Source organism: Ochlerotatus camptorhynchus, unplaced genomic scaffold (genome assembly GCF_037179485.1).
Source record: "Ochlerotatus camptorhynchus isolate MF236.1 unplaced genomic scaffold, CSIRO-AGI_Acam_v1.1 ptg000232l, whole genome shotgun sequence".
Classification (NCBI taxonomy): Eukaryota; Metazoa; Arthropoda; class Insecta; order Diptera; family Culicidae; genus Ochlerotatus; species Ochlerotatus camptorhynchus.
The window spans coordinates 1,101,238-1,123,930 of NW_027040722.1; the positions used below are offsets into that span (position 1 = coordinate 1,101,238).

General features: G+C 39.0%; 1 protein-coding gene across 3 annotated transcripts in view; it reads right to left on the reverse strand.

Moving 5' to 3' along the window:
• rsh (radish) overlaps nt 1-22,693 on the reverse strand; it is a 622,246-nt gene that overhangs the window by 310,103 nt on the left and 289,450 nt on the right. For 2 of the 3 annotated variants that reach the window (XM_065225626.1, XM_065225625.1), the window contains exons 3-10: nt 17,332-17,437; nt 17,163-17,259; nt 16,685-17,100; nt 16,213-16,626; nt 15,989-16,125; nt 15,267-15,416; nt 15,013-15,201; nt 5,605-5,708 (exon numbers count right to left, since the gene is read on the reverse strand). In XM_065225626.1, the coding sequence (XP_065081698.1) occupies nt 5,605-5,708; nt 15,013-15,201; nt 15,267-15,416; nt 15,989-16,125; nt 16,213-16,626; nt 16,685-17,100; nt 17,163-17,259; nt 17,332-17,433 (1,609 nt within the window). In that variant the 5' untranslated portion in view covers nt 17,434-17,437. Of the gene's footprint in view, nt 1-5,604; nt 5,709-15,012; nt 15,202-15,266; nt 15,417-15,988; nt 16,126-16,212; nt 16,627-16,684; nt 17,101-17,162; nt 17,260-17,331; nt 17,438-21,940; nt 22,169-22,693 lie in introns of all 3 variants that reach the window. The other variant, XM_065225627.1, reaches the window with a different exon arrangement.

Genomic DNA, 22,693 nt, shown 5'->3' on the forward strand with positions numbered 1-22,693 from the left:
TTTTCTCCCGCTGAATTGGAAGCAGTTACTAAGGAAGTGTGCGGAACCGTTTTGCGACATTTCGCATATATCGCAACAACAACAGCTGGAAGCTCGAATCGTTCCCGTAAAATATCCCCTTCTTCCGGATGATTCCCGAAGTGCACCATCAAACGATGCAGAATGAACGTTTGAATGAAATTTCGAACCCTTCGCTGAATACAATTACTGCTATGAATCGGAAACCAGCCAATCTCCACTTACTGACAGTTTCAACAGTTTGCTGTAGGTACAAATGCAAATTATTTCGTTCGTCCGATCTGGAGAAGGTTGGACTGTTTCATAAAGGAGACGGTCAACACCGTGATGTAAACGCCAGATGCTCAGTCGTTGCTGAAATTGACTTCCCTTCGGTCGAATGTTAACGCTTGAATTTTTCATCCTATTTCGTCTACTCTTCGAGATTTCCTTGTCATTAATATTGCTTTTATCAGGATCCAACTTTTGAGTTCAATTTGGAAACATAGTAATCGGGGATTTTATGGTACACATTAACAAGTCTTAACAACAACAATATATGCTTTTTGCTCTCATTTAAAACCGAATTGTTTTATGGTTGCTTTTATCATGACAGAACAGCTTTATAGAGTATTTTATCAAGGCATTAATAAACAATTGCTAATGAAGCTTATGATTGATTTACACAACAGTTTTATGGAGGTATTGAGAGCTGCTTTAAATTTATTTTTTAAACAACTTTCTCGACAGACTATAAAAGGTTTTTAAAACAGTAATAAGCTGAATTACTAACCAGAAATGTTTTACACTTTGAAATGCTGTATTTAAACTAAATGGATTGTTTATTTCCGTTATAAAACCATCATAAATCAGTGAGGATGCCAAATAGCTACTGAATTGTTACTTGGGTATGCTATTTTCACTTATTAAAGGTTTTATGATTGCCTGGAAGTATAAAAAAAGCAATATTAATTGCCCTTATAAAACCCAAAAATAAATCCTTATATTGCTATATAAGTAAGCGCAATAAAGCTAGTTGGCCATGAAACAGTTATTTTAAAACAATTTTAAGTATTCAGTTGCAACTTGTCAGAAGTGTAAATGTGCGGTTTATTTCTAAAACATAGAAAAGAATCAAAACATTCCGGAATTTCCAAGCGGAGCGCAAAGAAAATCAACAAGATTGTTAGCATGAGCCCGTTTATTTGCTACAGTCAGCCGCAAACCTTCGTGAATAACTCCAACCAAGAAAATAAATGCCGCTGCATTTTCTGCGAATGTCACAAGCTGTAAAGAGTGTGCTTCCTCACCATTCCATTGGTCGAAATACATGGAATGGTGACAGTTCTAGGACAAAAAAGTTGAAATCACGCACAACTTTTCATAAAGGTTTATGTACCATTCAAAACTTTTCCAAATGTTTGTAAAATTCATCGGTTGCACCCGTAGAATAGGAATATACATTTGCCCTCAAATAAAAAAAAATGAATTGCTCTTGTAAAATGAAAATAGTGCTCGTAATAAAATCATGCATTATGCTTTTCTGTTCTGCTTTCATTCAATGCACACTGGCACTGGGCCAGGAATGCAACCTAGCGGAGCAAAATTAATAACTCCGAAACGAGGCATTTCCGTGACTTGGTGTCTTGGGCAAAGTTTTTCATCATAATAAGGACCATCTATTGACATAGGCAAATAGTTCAAACTCTTCCTCAAAGATGGCGCCACAATCTAACTTCTTTCTCTGACGTTTTGGAGACTTGATGTCTTGGGCAAAGATGTTTATCTTGACAAAATGAACAGCTCTTTCAAAGACGTGAAATTTCCACAGCCTACTGGTTGCAAGTTATATATAGTTGATAAAAATGTCGAAAATATGGTTTTTTCTTTCTGTTTCAGTTTTTTTGCTTATTTAATGTTGTATTTTTCTCTTATGCTAATGCATTAAATATATAACTTTTGTGAAGAAACATACTGGATTAAGCTTCAATTTTTAAAGATATTGTTGAAAAAACGAAAAAAAAACAACAATTTTTGAACTTTTTAATCTCCCAAAGCGCAAAAATTCGCAATCTGACATTTTCAGCAAAAATTAAGCAATACTCAATAAACAAAATATTAAAATTTGAAAGATGTATATTTTGGTGTGTTTTAGATTTCTTTATTTTAGTGGAACAAGATTTTTTTCTAAAACTTTTTTTAATGCATTGAAATGGCGTTTTAAAGACTTGACGACTTAGGCAAAGTTGTTTATCTTGATAAAATAAACAACTCTTCTTAAGACGTGAAGAAACAGAAAGAAAAAAACCATATTTTCGACATTCATTTAACTCCATATAACTTGGAACCAGTAGGCTGTGGAAATTTGACGTCTTTGAAAAAGCTGTTCATTTTGTAAAGATAAACAACTTTGCCGAAGACATCAAGTCTCCAAAACGTCAGAGAAAGAAGTTAGATTGTGGCGCCATCTTTGCGAAAGAGTTTTAACTATTTTTTTTATGTCAATTGATGGTCCTTATTATGACGAAAAACTTTTCCATAGACACCAAGTCGCGAAAATGCTTCGTTTCGGAATTATTAATTCTGCTCCGCTAGGTTGCAATGTAAGCATTAGACATTTTAAGAAATTGCGCTTGGTGTTTTTCTTGCCTTCTCTCCTCTGTTGCCATATTATCATTATGAAAATGCCTTTAGCCTTGGAATAAAATCCAAGAAATTTCAATAAAATAATGGCTAAATTGGATATCCGAAATGATTTCCAGTGTGCATTGGTATGAATTTATTTATTGAGATCTATTTTCGGTAAAATTAAGATGATTCCATCAAATTAATTTGATTTCTGAAACAAGCCCATATGTTTTGGAACTTCTTAAAAGTCATGTATTTTCTTTAAGATTTTCACTAATGTCACCAAAAAACAAAATTGATTACATGGTGATCTTAACACCAACACTCAAACCTATTTTTACCGCTAAAGATTTCCATATGGAAAAACAAGTTTCAGCAGAACAGAACAACAACAAGCTAATTTATGGCGGTTGCTTTGATGCAATAAAAATAAAATTGGATTTCTAACTGATTTTCACCAAAGCGTAATAAAACTGCTACAATATTGCTCTTAATGAGGCTATAAGAACCTTTTGTAGAGTATGAGGCTTTATGAAAAAAGGTTTTAAGACAGCTTTATTGTGATTCTCAAACATGCTTTATAAACCTTATCAAGAGTGGTCCACTAAGCTGTAAGACGATCTTATAGCGGTTATCAAAAGGTTGTGCTGGAACTATTAATTTTATTGACGGTTTTATAAAATTGATCTCATAAACCACTACTAGAGTGCAATAAAACAAGAAATGCTACTTGGGCGGGGAATAGCAGGGAATTTGGTTATATTCATTGAGTCGACACCTCAACTATCTGTTTCTCTTTAGTAAACATCATTCAGATGTCATAAAAATTGAAGTTGCTCATAGCTCTGAGTAGCCCCATTTTTTATGAAAACCGAGTGATATTTCCTTGAGAAGAAAACAAAGAGCATTTCAAATTTACTCAGTCACTCGGTAAGAATGAACGGCCGCAAAGACATGCGAAGGTATTTCGTCGATCTCGTTGAAGATTTTTTCTAAGTACACCGGGCATCCCTGGGTATGGTAAATGATAAAAACAGACACTGCTTCGAAGAATTCGTATACAAAAGAGAAAAAGGTTCCACTAGAACACTTCATCAACATTTCGAAAGATCGAATCTCGTCGATTTTTATTTTTCCTCTTTACCTGATGATGCTGTTGGTATCCCGAGCAGTAGAAAATACCGTATGGATACTTTTCGTCGAGCAACGAACTTTTCAGTCTCGGAGCACTTAAATTTACATGACACTTTACGTTTACGTCTCATCCTTTGTGTCAAAGATGGATTCCGTCACGTGTAAAATTAGGTATTTCTAAGTGTGTATGGTATTGATGAACCTGATATAAGACCAAAAATAATACCTAAAAAATGTTCTATGAATCAACCATCTAATCCCAAGCAGGAACGAATATCTCGATACCTTAAATTGGTATGGATGAACCTGACATAAGAGGTAAAATACCAAAAAACGTTCCCACAATACCATTCCAATACCAAATTATGATAATGCAATACCAAAACAATACCAGACAGCAATCCAAACATCATTTTTTGCTATTGACAAAGTATTTTTTGGTATTATTCGTTGGTATTTTACCTCTTACGTCATATTGATCAATACCAAATGTTGGTATCAGGTCAAAATAAGGTATTCATTAGCTATTTCCTCCTGTTTTTTTTCCTCTTACATAATTTAGTTATTATAATAACTGGCGGATAACAAACGCATTTTTTTATGCCAGAATACAAAAACTTGTTTTTTAAAGGTCTTCTTATACTAATACAGTAACACTTTTTTAGGTGTTATTGCCTTAAAACTGAAAGATCAGGTTATGTTATTTTGGTATTTATATGATATTTTACAAAATACTTCGATAACAGTATACTATCAAAACAAGGATTTACACCACAAGAATTCCAAAATAAGGTATCATACCACATTGAGATATTCATATGTTATCGATTAGTTATCGGATCTTGCACGGAATGCGTGGGCAACCTACGCTTTGCGAGGAAGGGGCTTAGAAAGTTTTGTTTACAGATGCTGATAGGCCCAATTGTTGATCGAGAAAGAAGCACAAAAACTCAGATTCCCGAGAACGTTGATAGCAAAAACGTGCCAAATGGTTTGGCCCTAAAGTGGACCCCACACGCATCGCAACGTGATGGCGTAACGTTCAGTATTAACCAGAACATTGTTGATACGTGTGGGGTACGCTTAACAGACACGTCACACTTGTGGAGCTTGTCGACAACGCAAATAAAAAACGAGAGCTTTTTGTTTGAATTTTAATTTCACCACCACCGTGAACAAATTGTATTTATCCAACCACTCAAATCGGAAACATAATGGCTGCTTTATGTAGCAACCTAAACAGCTTCAAATCTCTGCAGACCAAACACAGCGAACGTCTCAGCATCAGTTAACTTCATCCTATTTTTGGATCGACTTTGATCCAAACCAGCCAAAGCAAAAAACCGTCACGCTTCGATTGGGATGTGTGGATCCCACACTCATCCTATTGCAAGTGGCGTTGGCGGTCGGTTGATTAGATGTACCCAAGATCTTCCCCGCCGACGTCGCCATTTGGTCGGATGGATTCTGGGAAATCTTCATTAGGTTCCGATTCCGGGAACCTTTTTGTCATTTTCGATTGCACCGTGCGTCGTCGTTAATGCTAGTTGATGGTTGATCGGAGAAAAATGGGGTATAATTCATCGATGAGTTAGTTATACAACGTCAGCAAAGCGGTTTTTTCCCTTGTCATCAAACTGGAAGGCGAATTTTCACAACCGATTTCGGGCTTGGCGAGACACCACAGTGGGCAACGGGGATTTTGGGGGGATGGAAACACACAGAACGACACACACACGTACGGTATTCGAATTGAGTAAAGCATTTGTATGGAGTGAATGGGGAAGGATTGATTTGCCGTATGTATGCTGTTTTGTTGATGAAAGCTTATAGCACTAATCATACCTGTTTGAGTACTAGAATCAAAAAACGTACTAGTGGTTTCCACTGTCATGGTACTGACGGTGCCGTCGATGATCTGAGCGCACGAGTCCCGCCGACCGCGGTAGCTGAAAGAGAGAATGAAAATTTACTCATTTGACATGTGAGCAGTTCTACGCCAAATTATGAATAGATCAGACCCCGACCTTCTTCGATTTGCTTTAAACGTTTGTTAATTGACTAACTATTTGCTAGTACGCTTTTTAAAGAAATTTCCATGATGTTTAAACAGTGTACCAAAAGTTCGTATTCTACGATTTTTGTAAATTTGAAGCCATTTTCTTAATCCTTTTTTTAAATTATAAATATTGGTCAGGAACATTTTGAGTTATTTAAGTTAATTATACTTTTTTGGAATTCTAACTCAAGAAAGTAGAAGAGAAGAAGAGCCAAGGGGCACGAAAGAAAGGCTGACGCAGGGCCACGATTGGTCGATACAATTGATTGGTATTATAGATCTCTAAAAACTAGAAAGGTTTTGCATCGGATATTTACCATAATCTTTCGGTTATTTACCATAATCTTGAAGTTTTTTTTAATCTTTGTCGATTATTTTCGTCAATGCGACAATTTTTCTGGTCTTATGTGATATATTCCCCACTTTTTTTTATTAGCTATATCAACTATTATTAGGAGTGATCGCCATTGCACAGTGGTCCAGGAAGCAAAATTAGGTGGAATAAATTAATAACTTGAAAAATATTAGAGATAGCGTATTGATGTGTTCTAAAGATTTTCTTGTGAGCTCAATTTATAACAACATACACATTTTCTCCAAAGACATTTTACCAGCACAAGTCTTCTTTAAAAAGTTATCATCAGTTTTGTAGTCTTTTAGGCCAAACTTTCAAGCGTATCATTTCAAAATGGCGCAAGTACAACCGATAGTGTTTCGTGTCACTTTAAAAAGCATATCAAGAATTTACATTTTAGCAACTTTTGCTGAAGGTAATTTTTGTTGTTTTAAAATAAATCCACTTTGAAAATAGGGATTTTTATTCCATAAATCTACATTATTCGGATTTCTTTCGAGTATTAAAGTATCATTTATATATTATAAAGCATAAAAATCTTCAAAATAGCATAAGAAATGGAACACTAGCAAGATTGTTAATGTCTTTAACATAAACAAGAATATTATTTATTTATACCGTGAACCCCCGTTAATCTGAACGACACTGCGTGCATATAAACGGGGGTTATTTTAAGTTTGAACTTCTAGTAACCCTACGACCATCAGAAAAGCGAGTTTCTGCTAGCCGTATTTGCTGTTTTTTATTCTGCATTCCGTTTCACAGTCCATTTCGTTTTCCTCTGTTCTATGTGCTAAATGACGTTTGAGAAATTCAAAAAATAGAGCTTAGATTTTTGAGACGCTGAATTGTTCATTTTAAAACGTCGCAACCCAAGTAACAATTTTGGTTTTATGAGGGTTCTGTAGACCATGATTTAGACTTGTAGAATGCTATTAAACCTCGATAAAACCTTCAATGTTACTTGGGAAGTGCTTTCATTATATTAACTCAGATTTTATTTTATCAGTGATTCGTTTGGTCGATCTTACCTTTCTTTTCATGAACGGAGATAAGGTAAGAAATTTATTGGAATTTGCAAAGAAATAGCTTTCTGGTGCAGAACTGGACGTAAGTTTGGTGCAAATGAAGGTTACCCTGGTGATACTGAACTTTCAAAAGCTTTGGCGGGCAGCTGGAAGGAAACCTGAACGATTTTTGAAGATCAACGACGCTTGGCTTCGAGGAGAACTTATTGTCGATGTTCTTTCGCCCTCAAAATCATCCGTTGGCCATTCTTCTAAGCCGTTCAAAAATGCACATAGAAAATAAATGAAAAACAGGGTCCAATCTCTTCTCAATCAATTTTCGGCAGAAGAAATCTCGTATGCTGCAGCAACATTGGCAAATTGATAGGAAAAATGGCACAAAACCCCGAAACAGCAATCGAGCTACAACGTTCAGTAGATCGATCAAAACAAGGTTTTGAAACTCTTACAGCTGAGGAAGCTCTTGCATTCTTATGCAAAAATGAGTTTTCAGAGGCTCAGTACCTGAACATCTGTCAGGTGAATATAAGCAAGGGCATGGACATGTACCCAGCTTATAACAAAGTGGTTGAATCTAAGAAGCTTTGCTATCCTACAGGTATTTTAAACATAGAGTCAATAATGTTGAATAATACCTTTATAACGATATATTAGGTCTCTATTCATTCATCTGTTGCTGAAGTGCCTTTACAGGAATTTGTGGAGCACACCACAAAACACCTTTTTGAAAGCGCGATGAGCAGAGCGATGTACCAAAATGTGGTACCAAACGACGGGTATTCACTTATCTACAAATGGGGTTGTGATGGGAGCAACAACCACGCTGTATATAATCAATGTTTTATTTTGGAATTAATAAATACACGGTGTTTCCAATTTGAATGTGCAGCGAAAAGGTTCAGGAGACAAGGAATAAATGCAACCGGAGATATCGCAAGCTCCACTCCCGAAAATTCAACAGCAAAGGTTAATATTACGGATGCATTCAACAGATTGATTTTATCATCATATCCTATGATTTCGTTAAACAATAGTGCATGTTTTATCGCACCAGTGTGAAGGGATCATTCGTGTGATCATCGTGAAATTTACAAACTACAACGCTAATGCAAGGTGACTGAGTGGCTAATTTGCACTTTCTAAAGGGAAGGTGGAATAGCAGCAATACTTTCGGTTGTTAAATTTCCTCACCGATTTCTGTGCACCGTTCTGGTAAGAACGGGAAGAAATAGGGTATACGTCCCTAACCTCGGTCTAATATGCAGCCATCGATTACGTTTTTAATCATAACTCATCAATGAATTTACCTGCAAACGATATTCTACTGCTAAATGGTATGCTTAGATATGCTTATCATGTCGTTTGCTATCAGAAACCACGAAAAGTTGAAAAACTTACTTTTTTTAAGACAATAACTCACGAGGGAAATGTATGTAATATGGGTCTATTGTCCCCAAATTGGGTCTATTTATGGATGCAACTTCGTCCTATCTTGTTTGATCCTCAAAAAAACGCTCTTGGTAACGTTTTCTGATGTATTTTTTTTTATCACTATCACTGTTAACTTAATGCTCTTCATTCCTCAAAACATTTCTTAGAGAAAATTTTACGAAAACTACATTAAATCACTCAATTTAAAAATTAAAAATTAAAAATTTCGCTTATCGTCTTTTGACCGCAGAATATCTAAATCAGAACATTGTGATGTTCATTATACAGGTTTGGCAGAAAAAATCTCCCTTCCTGTTCGTTCCTTATCATCCAAATGCAAAACAACATTGTTGACGTTACTCTTATTGCTATATGCTGTCAAATGAATTTCATGGGCCATAGTTAGGAACATAGAAAAGAAATGTGTCCCTAAAGTTGGGTCCATGTTTTACTTGTGAAAACGTTGTTAAACAATTAAAATAAACATAAAATATTCAAACAGCAACTGTAAGTTTTACGTCTAGTGTGTATTATCAGGTAATTCCAATCAATAAATGCCATAATCAGGCCATTTGATGATCGTCAGTCAACCTTCCCATCTTAACCTTATAAGTCATGGCGGCTAAAAACTCCGAACATTGTGATATTCTCAACCAGTTTTATTACTTACGAGAGCTGAAAATGTATTGAAATGTTGTGATATAAATTGATTTGTGTGTGGTACACATTTATCAACCATCAGTGATCAATATTTTCCTTATTTTTTGTGTAATATTCCTTAATTAATTATTTATTTGCGTGATAGGCCGAATGAAAGGACTAGACCCACATTACATACCGTAACCCTACCTCCGATTCCCGAAAAATACAGAGCCTTCGGCTTGATCACTATCAGTGAATCCGAACGTAGTTCAGAAGAGACTATTTTTTAAAGATTATGAGCAGAATTTCAGAGAATTCTGAAGCAACTCTGAATGATTTTTCGGTAGCATTTTAAAGAAATTCGGGAGAAAAATTCAAAGTGAATTAACCATATAAGACTTAATTAGAGGGAATGGACGTAATGTCGGCCTATAAACCCCTATTTTGGGCCCATACATGAATTCAGCAATCGACTAAATTTTCAATAGCGACCAAAAATATTCATTAGTACCGTCCCAATCACGCGTTCATCTAGATAAAATTGATAAATAGCAGATTTTTAAGCGACGGGCCCAATCTTAGATCCATAGATCAACAAAAGAGTAATTTACCCTATGATATGGAAACAATTCTGACACTATTTCTTATGATCTCTTAGTGCCTGGAAAACCTCTTAAATGTTGAACAATCCTTCAATTAACAAACAAAAAAACCTCATGATGATTCCCATGGGATTTCGATTTTTAAATTCAGAGTAGTGTTCCAGAAGACTCTGACACACAACAACATTGGGTGGTTGAAAAAGTTGACAAAGAATTACGTTTTAAAGGCTTAGAAATTACTCAAGATTCTCACTTAAATAATTTGAAAACATTATCACCACCTTGGGTTAGAAAACTTATCAAAACTCTAGGACATTTTTTTTAAAGATCTAACTCTCAAGTTCTGACATCCCGATCTAAAGAAAGTTTAGCATTTCAAGCTCGATGAATTAATCAAGAAGTAAAACATTCGAAATAAAGATCTTTGAGATAACGGTTCAAATCAAATTAAATCTCGGATGATTCCCAGTTTTTCTCAATTGTGTGCGATTTTTTCTTAATTTTTGAAAGCCCTCAATGTGATCTTTAAAAGTTAATGTTTGGTCAAGTACTAATACAAGATATATACCTTGACTTGACCAAAAAATTAGAATTCCGTTCATAGTGACTATGTGACTTCCAATAGGTTTCCATAAAGAAGCTCTAGGCTTATGTGGAAATATTATAAGTTGAGTTTTGGAAGCATTAGGAGAAATCTTCTGTTTTTGTAAATAAGAAAAAATTTCTAAACTTTTCTGCAGTCTGCTGCAAATAACACGAAGACTTCTTCCTCTAGCGGAAATGCATGTGTCATCAGCGAACAAAAATTTGTGGCAACTCTGAGGCAAATCAGGGAGGTCCGAAGTGAAAATGTTATACAATATAGGCCCAAGAATGCTACCCTGAGGAACTCCTGCTCTAACAGGTAGTCGTTCGGGTTTGGAATTTTGATAATTTACCTGCAGAGTTCTGTCAGTTGGATAATTTTGAACTAATTCCATAAAATAGAGTGGGAAAGTAATTTTTTTCAATTAGCAATCAAACCCTCTTGCCAAACAATGTCGAATGCTTTTTCTATGTCTAGAAGAGAAACTCCAGTTTAGCAGCCTTCAGATTTGTTTGAGCGAATTAAATTGGCAACTCTTAAGAGTTGATGAGTATGCCCATGGCGAAATTCAAATAGCTCATCTGCGAAATTGAGTTCGTATTGATGTGAAGCATCATTCTATTCAAAATAAACTTTTCAAAAAGTTTACTTATTGATCAAAGCAACCTTATTGGACGGTAGCATGAAGCTTCAGCTGGATTTTTATACAACTTCAAAATTAGAGCAACTTTTGCATTTTTCCATTTATCAGGAAAGTATGCCAAATGGAAACATCTGTTAAATAATTTTATCAAGAAAGACAACAGACTCTCTGGAATGTTTTTGGTGAGGATATAAAATTTTTCATCATAACCTGGAGCTTTCATATACAGAAATTTTATAGTTATAGCTCTTAATTCGTCCAAAGCAGTCCCCAGGGTTTCAGACAGAAAATATTCACTTAATACCGAGCAACCTGATTCTCAATAGGACTAGTAAGACCCAAACTGAAATTATGGGAACTCTCGAATTGCTTAGCAAGTTTCTAAGCGCTTTCCAAATTTGTGATCAAAATTTTACCACCTTCTTAAAGCACTGGAATAGGTTTTTAAGGTTTTTTCAAAAAAAATTGTGATTTTCCAAAAGGGTTTGGAACTCGGGTCTTATTTCGAAACTTTATTTTCAAAAGTTTTGTTCCTCTGGGCAGAGAATCGCTTTTTAATTTGTTTATGCAAATCCCGACAGATAACTTTCATGGCAGGATCGTGTGTTCTTTGATATTGGCTCCTACGGACATTTTTCAGACGGATCAAGAGCTGAAAATCATCGTCCATTATAATTGAATCGAATTTAACCTCGCACTTTGATACTGTGGCAGGTCTTGCTCCAAATTGATTGAGCATATCAAATGGATTGCTCAATTGAATTTCATCAGAGGGGGGATCAAGCGATTACCCCTTTCTTTTGTGCTTGGGCGCCATGGCAGCAAAACCAAGTTTCTCCAAATCGATTTTCAAACAGAATTACCTTAGGTAGGGTCCAAACAAGATAGAAATTTTACAGGTTAAGTACTGAAAAGTGCTCTTTAAATTTTGTGTAGTTTTAGTTAGCAGTAACACTTCCATCAGCAAAAAGCAAATAGATCCGCACGACAAGAGAGCACGATGCAGACTGATAGCATTTTTACTTTTTTTTTGGTAAAAATCGCACATTGCCGTACTCTAACGGAACTATTAACTCTACACTTTCATCTCCTCATCTATCGTATAAAACGACAACTTTAAGTCTGTTATTTATCGCTTAGCATCTTCAACTAGGTAAAAATCGACTTATCCGCGTCGTCGTCGGCCATCACGAACGGTGTAGAACTGATCACCCGGAAGAGTTTTGCAATCAAATTTTACGTATGATTCACCGTCCATAATTACGCACGCCGATTTCCACACAGCAATCGGTCGTATAACTTCCGCTTCTTCTACTATCTTAGACCCATTCTTGCCTTAACCCTCTGGACGTTACTCTTCGAGATTCTTGCGACCAAGCAAAAATCAAGAAATTACTTGTAAATTATACAATTTACACTTTTGCAGCTGTTGCATGATTATATGATTTAATTTTACTATACATTTGCTTGTTAAAAGGATTCAAAGTGTCCCATGGTTGGCTACTATCCCTTTTTTTAATTATTCGCCGCAAGCACTTCATCCATAATAGTTTTGTGCTTTATAGCGAACCCCACTCGGTAAGAAATATTGTAAATACAGTCAGGAATCCTTATTTCCGGATTCCTTATTGCCGGTATCCCTTATTGCCGGATCCTTATTGCCGGACTTTCCGCGAATAAGGATACCCACAGGATACACGTCGTCCCTTTTCGGAAATTCCCACATTGTAGGGTATTTGACAGTTTTTCTTGAACCAATGGCCGCCATCTGGGATTCCAAAATGGCATCTGACATCGATTTCCGGCCTCTACACGTCATCCCTTTTCTGGTCCCTGTTCTCACATTGCACAGCAACATCTTATATGGACAAGCTTTGGAGACATAACATATTAAGGAAGTTCATGTGCACACTAGCGCCGCGTAGTGTGAGTTCTGAAATAATATGACCATCATCCGAAAGGACTTAGTCACCTGAACAACTTTGCTGAAGACAGTAACCTTCTATATGGCCAGGTTCTCGAGATACAGCTTATGCAGGAAATACACTTGTACACTCTTGCCGCGTAGTGAGCGTGTTCTGAACTAATATGATCATCATCCGAAAGGACTTGATCACCTGCACAACTTTGCTGAAAACAGCAACTTTCTATATGGCCAGGCTCTCGAGATACAGTTTATATAGGAATTGCACATGCACACTAGCGTTGCGTAGTGAGAGAGTTCTGAACTAATATGGCCACCACCCGAAAGGATTTGGTCACCTGCACAACTTTGCTCAAAACAGCAACTTTATATACGGCTAGGCTCTCGAGATACAGTTTATATAGGAATTGCACATGCACACTAGCACTGCGTAGTGAGAGAGTTCTGAACTAATAAGTCCACCATCCGAAAGGGCTTGGTCACCTGCACAACTTTGCTGAAGACAGTAACTTTCTATATTGCCAGGATCACGAAATATTCTATGTTGGAAATATGATCCATATATTATAGCGCCCGTCATAAGTAACATAAAAGTGAAGCGCCTCTAGCGGCGTAGTTCCCAATTTAACCTGAATCCAATGTCACAGACTTGTTGGTCTAACCCAGTACAGCAACTTTGTCGAAGACAGTATAACTTTATGTATTGAAACAAATGAGATAAACCACTACAGCCCCCATTAGTGAAAATCCCATAAGCTGTGGGTATCCTTATTCGCGGTTTCTTATTCACGCCCCCGTTACCCCGGCAATAAGGATTCCTGACTGTACTTACAAGTAATGACAAAAATATTATTGATGTGAATACAGCAATATTGTCCATACCGATGTATTGACGTCAATACAGAATGTATTGACAAAACGATTTTTTTTTCCTTAATTTGTATTCCGTCGATCTTGTTTTCCGTGCTGAGCACCAATGCTACCGACGCCAGCCAAACGACCCATCAACTCAGACATAACATTTGATAACGGCACAAAAGCATTTGTAAACAAACTTTCTAAGGCCCTTTACACGCGAACCAATGTACGCTCACGCAAACCAACTACATCATCGGATAGGGGCAACTATCACCTTTCCGAAAGTGGTATTGGTTTGCGTAGGCGTACTTTGGTTCGCGTATAAAGGGATTAGAAAGTTTGTTTACAAATGCTCGAGGCGTGATCAGAGATGTTGTGCCTCAGAAAATCCCGGCGGCGCTGATTGCGATTGAACCCAGGCCATTTGGGGTGAGAGGCAATCACGCTATCCACCACCAGGAGTTGAAACAGTTGACGTTTTTTACTACGCTCGCTTCGTTTTCGTGTGCGACAGTCTGTTTGTATTCGAACACTCATGCTCTACCGTCGTCTCTCTCACACAACACGAGCGGTAGAATAACATTCGAGCTAAAAGAAAATTATCAAAATAGCTATTATATGACATGTGTGATTTCGTTGTAATTCCTCAATTTGGTGTAAATCAAACCATTTCTGATCAGAAATATTATTACTAGGACATCATTGCTTGCTATTTTCAGAATTCACACAAGCGCACCATCAGCAGATCTTCTTATGAGAAAAACTAAAATACATACATTCGTGACGGTCTTCGGCGACAGTGTCGTATGACAGAGCCTGTCATACGACATTTTAGTTTGGTACTGTACTATGATAGCTTGTTTTGCAAGTGTCGGAGGCAAAGGCAGTCAATTATCACAGAAAATGTGTCGACTACCGTGACCGCTTACAAGACTGTCCACCACACCACCGGCGCCGCTGCAATACGATTATGTAGGGTCCACTTTTGTGAACGTTTTATCTCAATTATCCAAACTTTCCTTTGCAAGCTCCTCCTGCACATATTCAAAACGTAACCGATAATGGGATAAAAGCTCTTAACCGAATACCCTGTTATCTTCCTACTCCCCACCATAAAACACTTACCGGCTGGTGTCATCACTCTGCGAGCTTTGTCGGCGAAAGTTCCGACAGCGAATCATCTCCTCGGTGGTGCTTTGGCGGCGAAAGCCCCGTGCTATCAGAATTTCCTCCGTCGTCGATTGGCGTCGGATCGACGGCCGTACCACATTTTCAGTCGGCAGTGGTGGTGGGCGTGCGCACGGGCTCGCATCCCTACAACGAGTCGAGCAAACTTTGTTAGGAAACAGGCGACCGCTTGGAAGCTTTTCAAAGCTTACCTCGATGAGCAACAGCTGCTCGAATCCGGCGAACGAGGCTGCCGAGCAGCGGATGATGATTGTCTTCGCAAGCGGCGCCCTCGGCGAGGGCTGCCCTCCCGTTCGTGGCTTCGATCCGGCGAGAGATGTGATCGGGAATCACGGCGGCCTCTGGAAAATCGGTGATAGTGTGATGGATTAAAATGATTCTTTGTTGATTAGGTTGGATTTCACGAAGGATGATTGCTGGTGGATCAAACACGGTTTTATACCCTCTAGTGTTTATGATAAACGATACCTATTGCGATTTCGTTAGGGAATTAGATTTGTCTATCCCATAGTGAGATCTAGCATCGAACATTAACACATCCATTTTTTTAAAAAAAAAAGGTTGGGTTTCTTCGACAAAGTTTGGGAATTTTTTGTAATATCGGGAAAATGGACCGAAGGGTCTCAGAATTTCCCTCAAGTAGAGTTTATGGTTATACGAACGAAAAAATAATTCGGAAAATTCGGGGTGGTTAAGTTTCTCGTACTTTTAGAAATCAGTAGTAGTATCTCAGTAATCCATAACAAACATAATCTAAAACATGTTTTCAACGAAAATTTACACGGTGGAAGGAAATCGCATGAAAATCTGGAATTCGGCATACTGGCGTTCGACCTAGCGACATTCGGCATAATAACCCGTCACCGTATTCAACTGGATCCAAAACCGATCATGACATCGGGAGAGGATTTACCTGGATGCACTGTCCGGACTGAGGCTGTCCCGTCTGGCTTGTCGCTCGGGCCCATCCCCGTCCGGACTGAGCGCCGGCTGCGAGCCTCGTCGGCTCCATCCACCCGGTGGCAAACAGCTCTCGTCGTAGGCAGTGGCCTGCAAAGAGAAACACAAAGAGCACCGATCCTGGTCATTGGAGGGAGCTGGTCGGGTCACTACGAGCAGAGGTTGGGGGACATTTACTTGTCTTTGCAGCTTAAGCCGCCGTTCGGGACTTACACGGGAATCGCGGCGGGACATTTTCGTCCCGCACTGGGTCGTCGAATCACGACGACCCTTCTGCGCGGTGGGGCTGGTGGCCGGGGGCGTTACCGAACTGGTTATTATGGTCGGGGGCTGTATGGACTGGCAGGCGGAATCCACCTGGCCAACGGGCATATAGAGAGGTGCTGAATCGGATGCTGTCGAACTGGTCGACGGACGTTGCTCTTGGCGGAAGTTGGGCATCTCCATGACGGTAAGGGAATCTTTTCGGTTCTGCTGTTTGCGCTGGGTGCTGACAACTTTGGGTGGTGATGGTGTTGCCGCTCCTCCGATGGTCGAATCTCGCCGGGATGACCGATCGCGGCTGGAGTCGTTCGAGTTGCGACGGGAGCCCTGAAATAAAGTGAAAGATAAGTTTTTCTACAAGTAAAGCTGACCGCAGATAACTCACATTCCTGTAGTTGTCCGTATTGCAGATGAAGTCTTCGCGTTCACGTTCCCTTGCCCGTTCTCGTTCTCGTTCTCGATCTTGTTCTCGCTCCCGCTCTCGAAAATCACGAAAGTCCGTAACGTACGAATCTTTCCGCGAGTCCTTCCAGCTCTTGACTCCCGAATCGGCACTGGACTCGCGCCGTTTCCGTGGCGTAGCTGCATGCCCTGAACCAGTATTAGTTGAGTTGTTATTGTTGTTGTTGTTATTATAACTATCTACGGTGTTGGCTTTGCCCCAGGGTAAACTCCGCGCCAGGTCAGCTAGGGTCTCCCGTCGGTTTAGCGGAGCTTTCTGTCGCTTCGAACCACCACCGCTCCATTCGCGCAGGATATCGGTTAACTGAGCGAGCGAACTGCGACGGCGGCGTTGCCCACCTGTGGATGAAAAAAGCAGCAGTTTGTGATTGGAACTTCAGAAGATAGGATGAGCAACCTACCTGGTGGCGGTGAGGTACTAGGAGGTGTTGCACCACTGATCTGAGCAGCCGAGTCTCTTCGTCCACCGAGCCGCTGTCGTACGGTGGATTCTTCGACCTGATAGTAAATAAACAAAACGCATTTTTAGTCCATCGACCCCCTGGTTCCACATGGCTAAGTCATACGAACCTGCTCCCGTACGAGATCGTCCCAGCCATTGCCGCCCTGCCAGACCAGTCCCACCTGGTGAGACATGATGGGCAGATTGCAGACGAAGCATATCGCCGTCATGGTCCTACTCCAGGGCGAGAGAGTAAGAGAGAGAGAGAGCAATAGAAAAAATACCCAATGCGGGTGAGAAGAAAAGAAGAGAAGAAACACAAAATCCCGATTAGTTCAGCAGGCCATGCAAAGCGACTTGATCTCAGCGGTGTAATGTGTGCATGTATATGAGAGAGAAAGAGACAGTTGGTTCAAAGCTTCTATGGGCAGCCAGAGAAGTATGGTAAGGTAGGTTTCATTGGCCAAGTGGTGAAGTTCAACAACAAACAATGGAAAGTGTGCGGTGTTTGGGCATTGCGGAAGCACAGTGAACAGAAAACATGCATCAACGGTACAGGAAGGAGCATATTTCTAGACGAACATGTTAAAAGGGTCAATGGCGGATAAAATCTCGGGAACCAATTGAGCTGGGCAATAGCGGAACCAATCGAGCATACTGCGACCAACAACAGAAAAGAGCGCATCCGCTTTGGCAAGCAAAACTTTGTAAACCTTTTTCTCGTGACTCAAAGCTCGCCTGCAATCAACACCACCGTTGGGTTGGGGAAAGTTTCCCCTATCCGATGATGATGTTAATTTGCGGTGGGTTGGCGAGGAAAGATCCATCAAATGTTTTTCTATAAAAGTGGTTCGTACCTTTTCAATATCCGTTTTTTGATAGATCGAAATTCTATCCGCCAGACTGTAAATACAAGACAGCCATGCAAACTTACTAAACCATCTGATAGAGCAATCTTTCTCTACCAGATGGTGCTGTTGGTTCATAGTCATTGTTTACATTTATATCATTGGCGCTTTTCACATGTTCGTCTAGATTTGAGAGCAAAATCAACATTTTTTTTTTCAACGCTCATTTACCTTTGAAGGTTGATCTTTATTATATATTCGTGGGTGGTTGTGGTGGTGGGTGAGTTAGGAAAGGCAGTGCAAGTGAACCGAAAAATACATGTTTTACTATCACACTCTCATTATCTCATCGCTTGTAACGAAAGGTAACGGTAACAAAATAAACTGGTGACATCACGAATAACCCAGAAACAGATCAATGCAGAATTGTATGTTACAATACAACGTTGTATATGTGTGTTATTGAAACTAATGTCGGAATGTTGGTGTGTTTTGTTTTATGTACAATCTGGTGTTTCGGTTGTGTAGGGTATGTAGGTGTTACGTTCCGCGGGATAGGTATTACTTAATTAACTTTCTTTTTGTTTGCAAATGTCGACAATCTCGTGCGGACGTTAGGCAGAGGAATGAGGGCGGGGGCTTCGTTTTGGGGCACTCGTTCAAACAAGCTGTGTGTATTTACTTGTTGTAACTGGTACTGGCCAAACTGTGTCTGTGACGTTGCAGTAAGTGAACTTTACGCTTGCGAGAGGAGTCGAGACTGTGCAGAAGATGAAGAAGGAGTAGTAGAAGTTGATGACGATGTTTTTGATCATTTGTTTGTTTGTTTTTTTTTTAGTTTCGTAACGCACGACAGATCCAGATCGGATAGCGGACAGTGGTGTGAGGTGTGAAGAACAGTACGCAAAAAGAAATGTGAGAAGAGAAAGCAATAGAGAAAAGAGAAATGCAGTCAGTTTCGTATGCCTTTAAAATCATTCGAGCAGTCATTGCAAACGATGCGAAAACTTAAACCAGTGAAGTGAAAATCAAAATACGGTTAACAAACTAAATTGCGGTGTAATACAATAACGGAGGGCAATGCTTCGGGAGGATTGTTTAGTTCCATCTGAGTTATATTTCAGTTATTAAATATGTCAATAGCAGTTTCGGTTCATTTTTCAGATAACTAATTCTAGTAGACTCCAATTTGTCGCACAACATATGTATAAAGTTGACTATTCCCTCATCCAACTGGAAGGCAAAACCATTGGTATTGACCACAGCTCAAACTAATTAATCGTTCTTCAAATACAAGTGCCGCCAAAGCCAATCGTTCCACAAATGCTCATTAGTGGCTTTGGATATAGGCTGCTGTGGCTACACTGCAACTGCTGCTAGTAAATGATGATTATGGTTAACAGCTCTACATTAGACAAAGCTAATATTTTGGTTTATGGGTTGTTCAAACGTATGCTAGTTCACTAGCTCCACCAGCTCAACTAACTATCACGAATTTCAGAAGCCCTATATCAGCGGTATGTCAGTCTAATATTGCAAAAAGGCAAATTAACGAGCTGGTTGGTTACTTGGGTATGCTTGCCATTGCACATTGGTCCACGAAAATGCAGGTGCATATAAATTGGTTGACCCACAAATTGCAAATTTACCTGTACGGTATCTTCTGTGAAGTTATAATCGAAGAAGCCTGGGATCAAGCTAGAAGCGACCGTTAGCAACTTGTTTGCCACTCATCAACAAGCCCTCTAGAAGTATAGACGTGTATTCAATTTTCTGAGTTGCAGAAAGGACAAATCTCTTCACTTATAAAATGACATTTATTTTGGTGAAAGTTGCAAATAGGGTGGTCCTAAAAGTTACAAAAATATGAACTTAACTGTTTAATATCATAATGAAAACTTCAACAAAGCTGTTAATAACGTCTTTGCTGAAAAAAATATAATGATTTTTGCATACATTGCTACGTAATGAATTTTTCAAACGCTGTAACATTGGAATTTATGAAGTTCAATCAGGGTAATACAATTAGATAATGCAATAAGCACATACGTGTCTGTGGAACAAGTTTTGGACCCGTTACTGAGGAATTTCAAACTGCCCCTCGATTCTAAGCAGTTAGGGCATCTTTAGCGGCGATCCAATTGGTTGGTTTGGTCTAAAATTTTGGAACAGACCCAGACCGAGCCCTTGCACTGGTGGTCTTTTGTTTTAGACTAGTTCTAAAATGTAATTTTTTTTTTTAAACCAGTATAATCCTCGATCTATTTTGAACTGAATTTGGATCAAGGCAAGCACTGTTCCAAACTAGTTTGACAGCTGTCGCACTCAAGATTTTGATTTGTTTTGTTTCGTTGTTGGAGTTTTTTCAGCTAAACAAACCGATTTAGTTCCTCGATTTTCTAAGAAACGTGGGTGGAACAATCGGTGCTGCTGTTGCTGCCGGTCCTGTCGTCGCAACTACGAAAGGATCACAAGGGAGACATCCGGACGCTTCTGTTCTGCGGGATTTTCCGGGCATGTTCTGGAAACTCCCAGGAAGTGGACAGTTTCTGACTTTGTCCAAAACTCACCATGTGACACATCAAATCACATTAGATTTCAAAAGCAATGGTAGTCAAATAATGTGCCCAGGACCACCTTTCTTACTTTCAGGAACCCCTTGGGAAGTGACTAGTTTCTGATATGGTCTAAACCCTGTGATGTGTCAAATCTCACAGTAATTAAAAAAAAACAAGATCAGTTTAAGTCAAATATAGTGTCCAGATCCACATTGGCCACATTCTGGTATGTTCCGGGTACACCCCAGGGAATTGTCCAGTTTCTGACTTAGGCCAAAACCTAACACGCAACAACATACCAGACAAATTTCAATAAATACAGGTTTTTATTATTATTTCACTGGGAAGCACGAGGAGCAGGAGGACGAGCAGTTCAAGGCTGACAGCCATCGGAGGTCAATTTTACGGTAACTTCCGGATAAAAACCGTGTACGAACGAGTAAGAGATTAAAAAATGGCTGACCACGAAATCAGGGTGTGAGTTGGTTTTGACTCGGGTTTTGACGTTTGAAATAGAACGGCCAAAATAAACCAACCGGTGCGAACGCACACAGTTTGATCTATTTTGGTTTGATCCTTTTAATTTTAGCTGGTTCAAATGTGACATAAATTTGGATCTAGATCAGACCACCGCTAAAGATGCCCTTAGATGGAGAAAGTGAAAAAAAGTCATCTCCTTTATGTGGGTGGATTCTTTTCCTTCGCCCATTGATCTTCTTGTTAAACGGCTCGGGTTTTCTAAACGTTCACTATTTTCTGTCAAATAATTTTAGGTGATTCGTTATAGGTTTCATGTTCACTTACATTTACATTCAACAGTTGGAAACTATTCCCAACTAAACCATCCTCCGTCAGCTTTGCATTTTCCTATTTATCTCATGAAAATTAAAATTGCAATAAGAATAAGATAGCACAAACAGTAAATCAACAGCTCCATTCGCTGATCTTTTTGCGGATAAAATCAATCAAAACAGAAAAAAAGCAAACGATAATGGAAGCAACTCAACCAATCCATAACTCGTGGAAACAACAGATCATTAACAAATCGGTCTCGTTAGCACCGAATTTTCACAACGTAGAATCAATCTCGAATAAAATATAGGTTGGTGTATATTCAGAACACAAACCAGGAAAAACCTCTTACAAAAGCAATCAATCATTGGAAACGGAAAAAAAACGAACAGACTCACCAAATCGCAAACAGATTGGTTCCTCGCGAAACCAAACCCAGTCAAAAGAAGAAGAAGAAGAATTAAGAAAAAAAAAACGAAAAGAACTCAAAACCACAACACAACAAAACGAAAACAAAAACAAAAACAACGCAACAACACCTGTAATGACGAAGTTTTGCCATGTTTCATGTTCTCTACGGGGGGTGCCCCGGCGGATTCGCTAGCCGGTCACGGGCACACACGACACGACACGACACGACACGTGGGGGAAAACCGTCGGATATGGGCGTCGTGTCCCAGTGGGGGGTACACACACACAAACAGTGCTAGCACTCCGTCTCGCTCAGTATTATCTGTTTCGTTCTGGTTTTTATTCTTTCCACGCTGCTGCAAGAGAGAAAGGATGATGATTTAATGAAAAAACACGGGGCTAAGTGTGTGATTTGTGTATGTTTTTTTTTGTTGGTGTGGTTTTTGTTTCATTTTCAAAACGAGGCAAATTTGTTTTGGTGTTGTTTAGGTTGCTGGGTTTGGTTTCAATAATAAATTTTGGTATTCAGTGGGGAAATGGGGAAAAATTGAATAGCAGAATCATATGCATTTTATGGTATCATTGTTTATAAACATGGACGTATCCAGGGAGTGAATGTATCAACGGTCATAGGTGACTAGTAGATAAAAGATTACATCTCGCGCGCAATTTATTGCTCTTCTATCATTGTACGTAATACAAAAACACCCATCCAAATTTACTTTCATTCATTTAAGTCAGTTTGAAATGATGGGTGTTGGATTGTTACTCCGAAAATTTGGTCAGCCTAACATGATTCGTGCTCATGAGGGCGCCATTAAAAAATATTGAAACCGTCCATACACGAAATGATCATTGCCTCGAATAAAGACCTTACACAA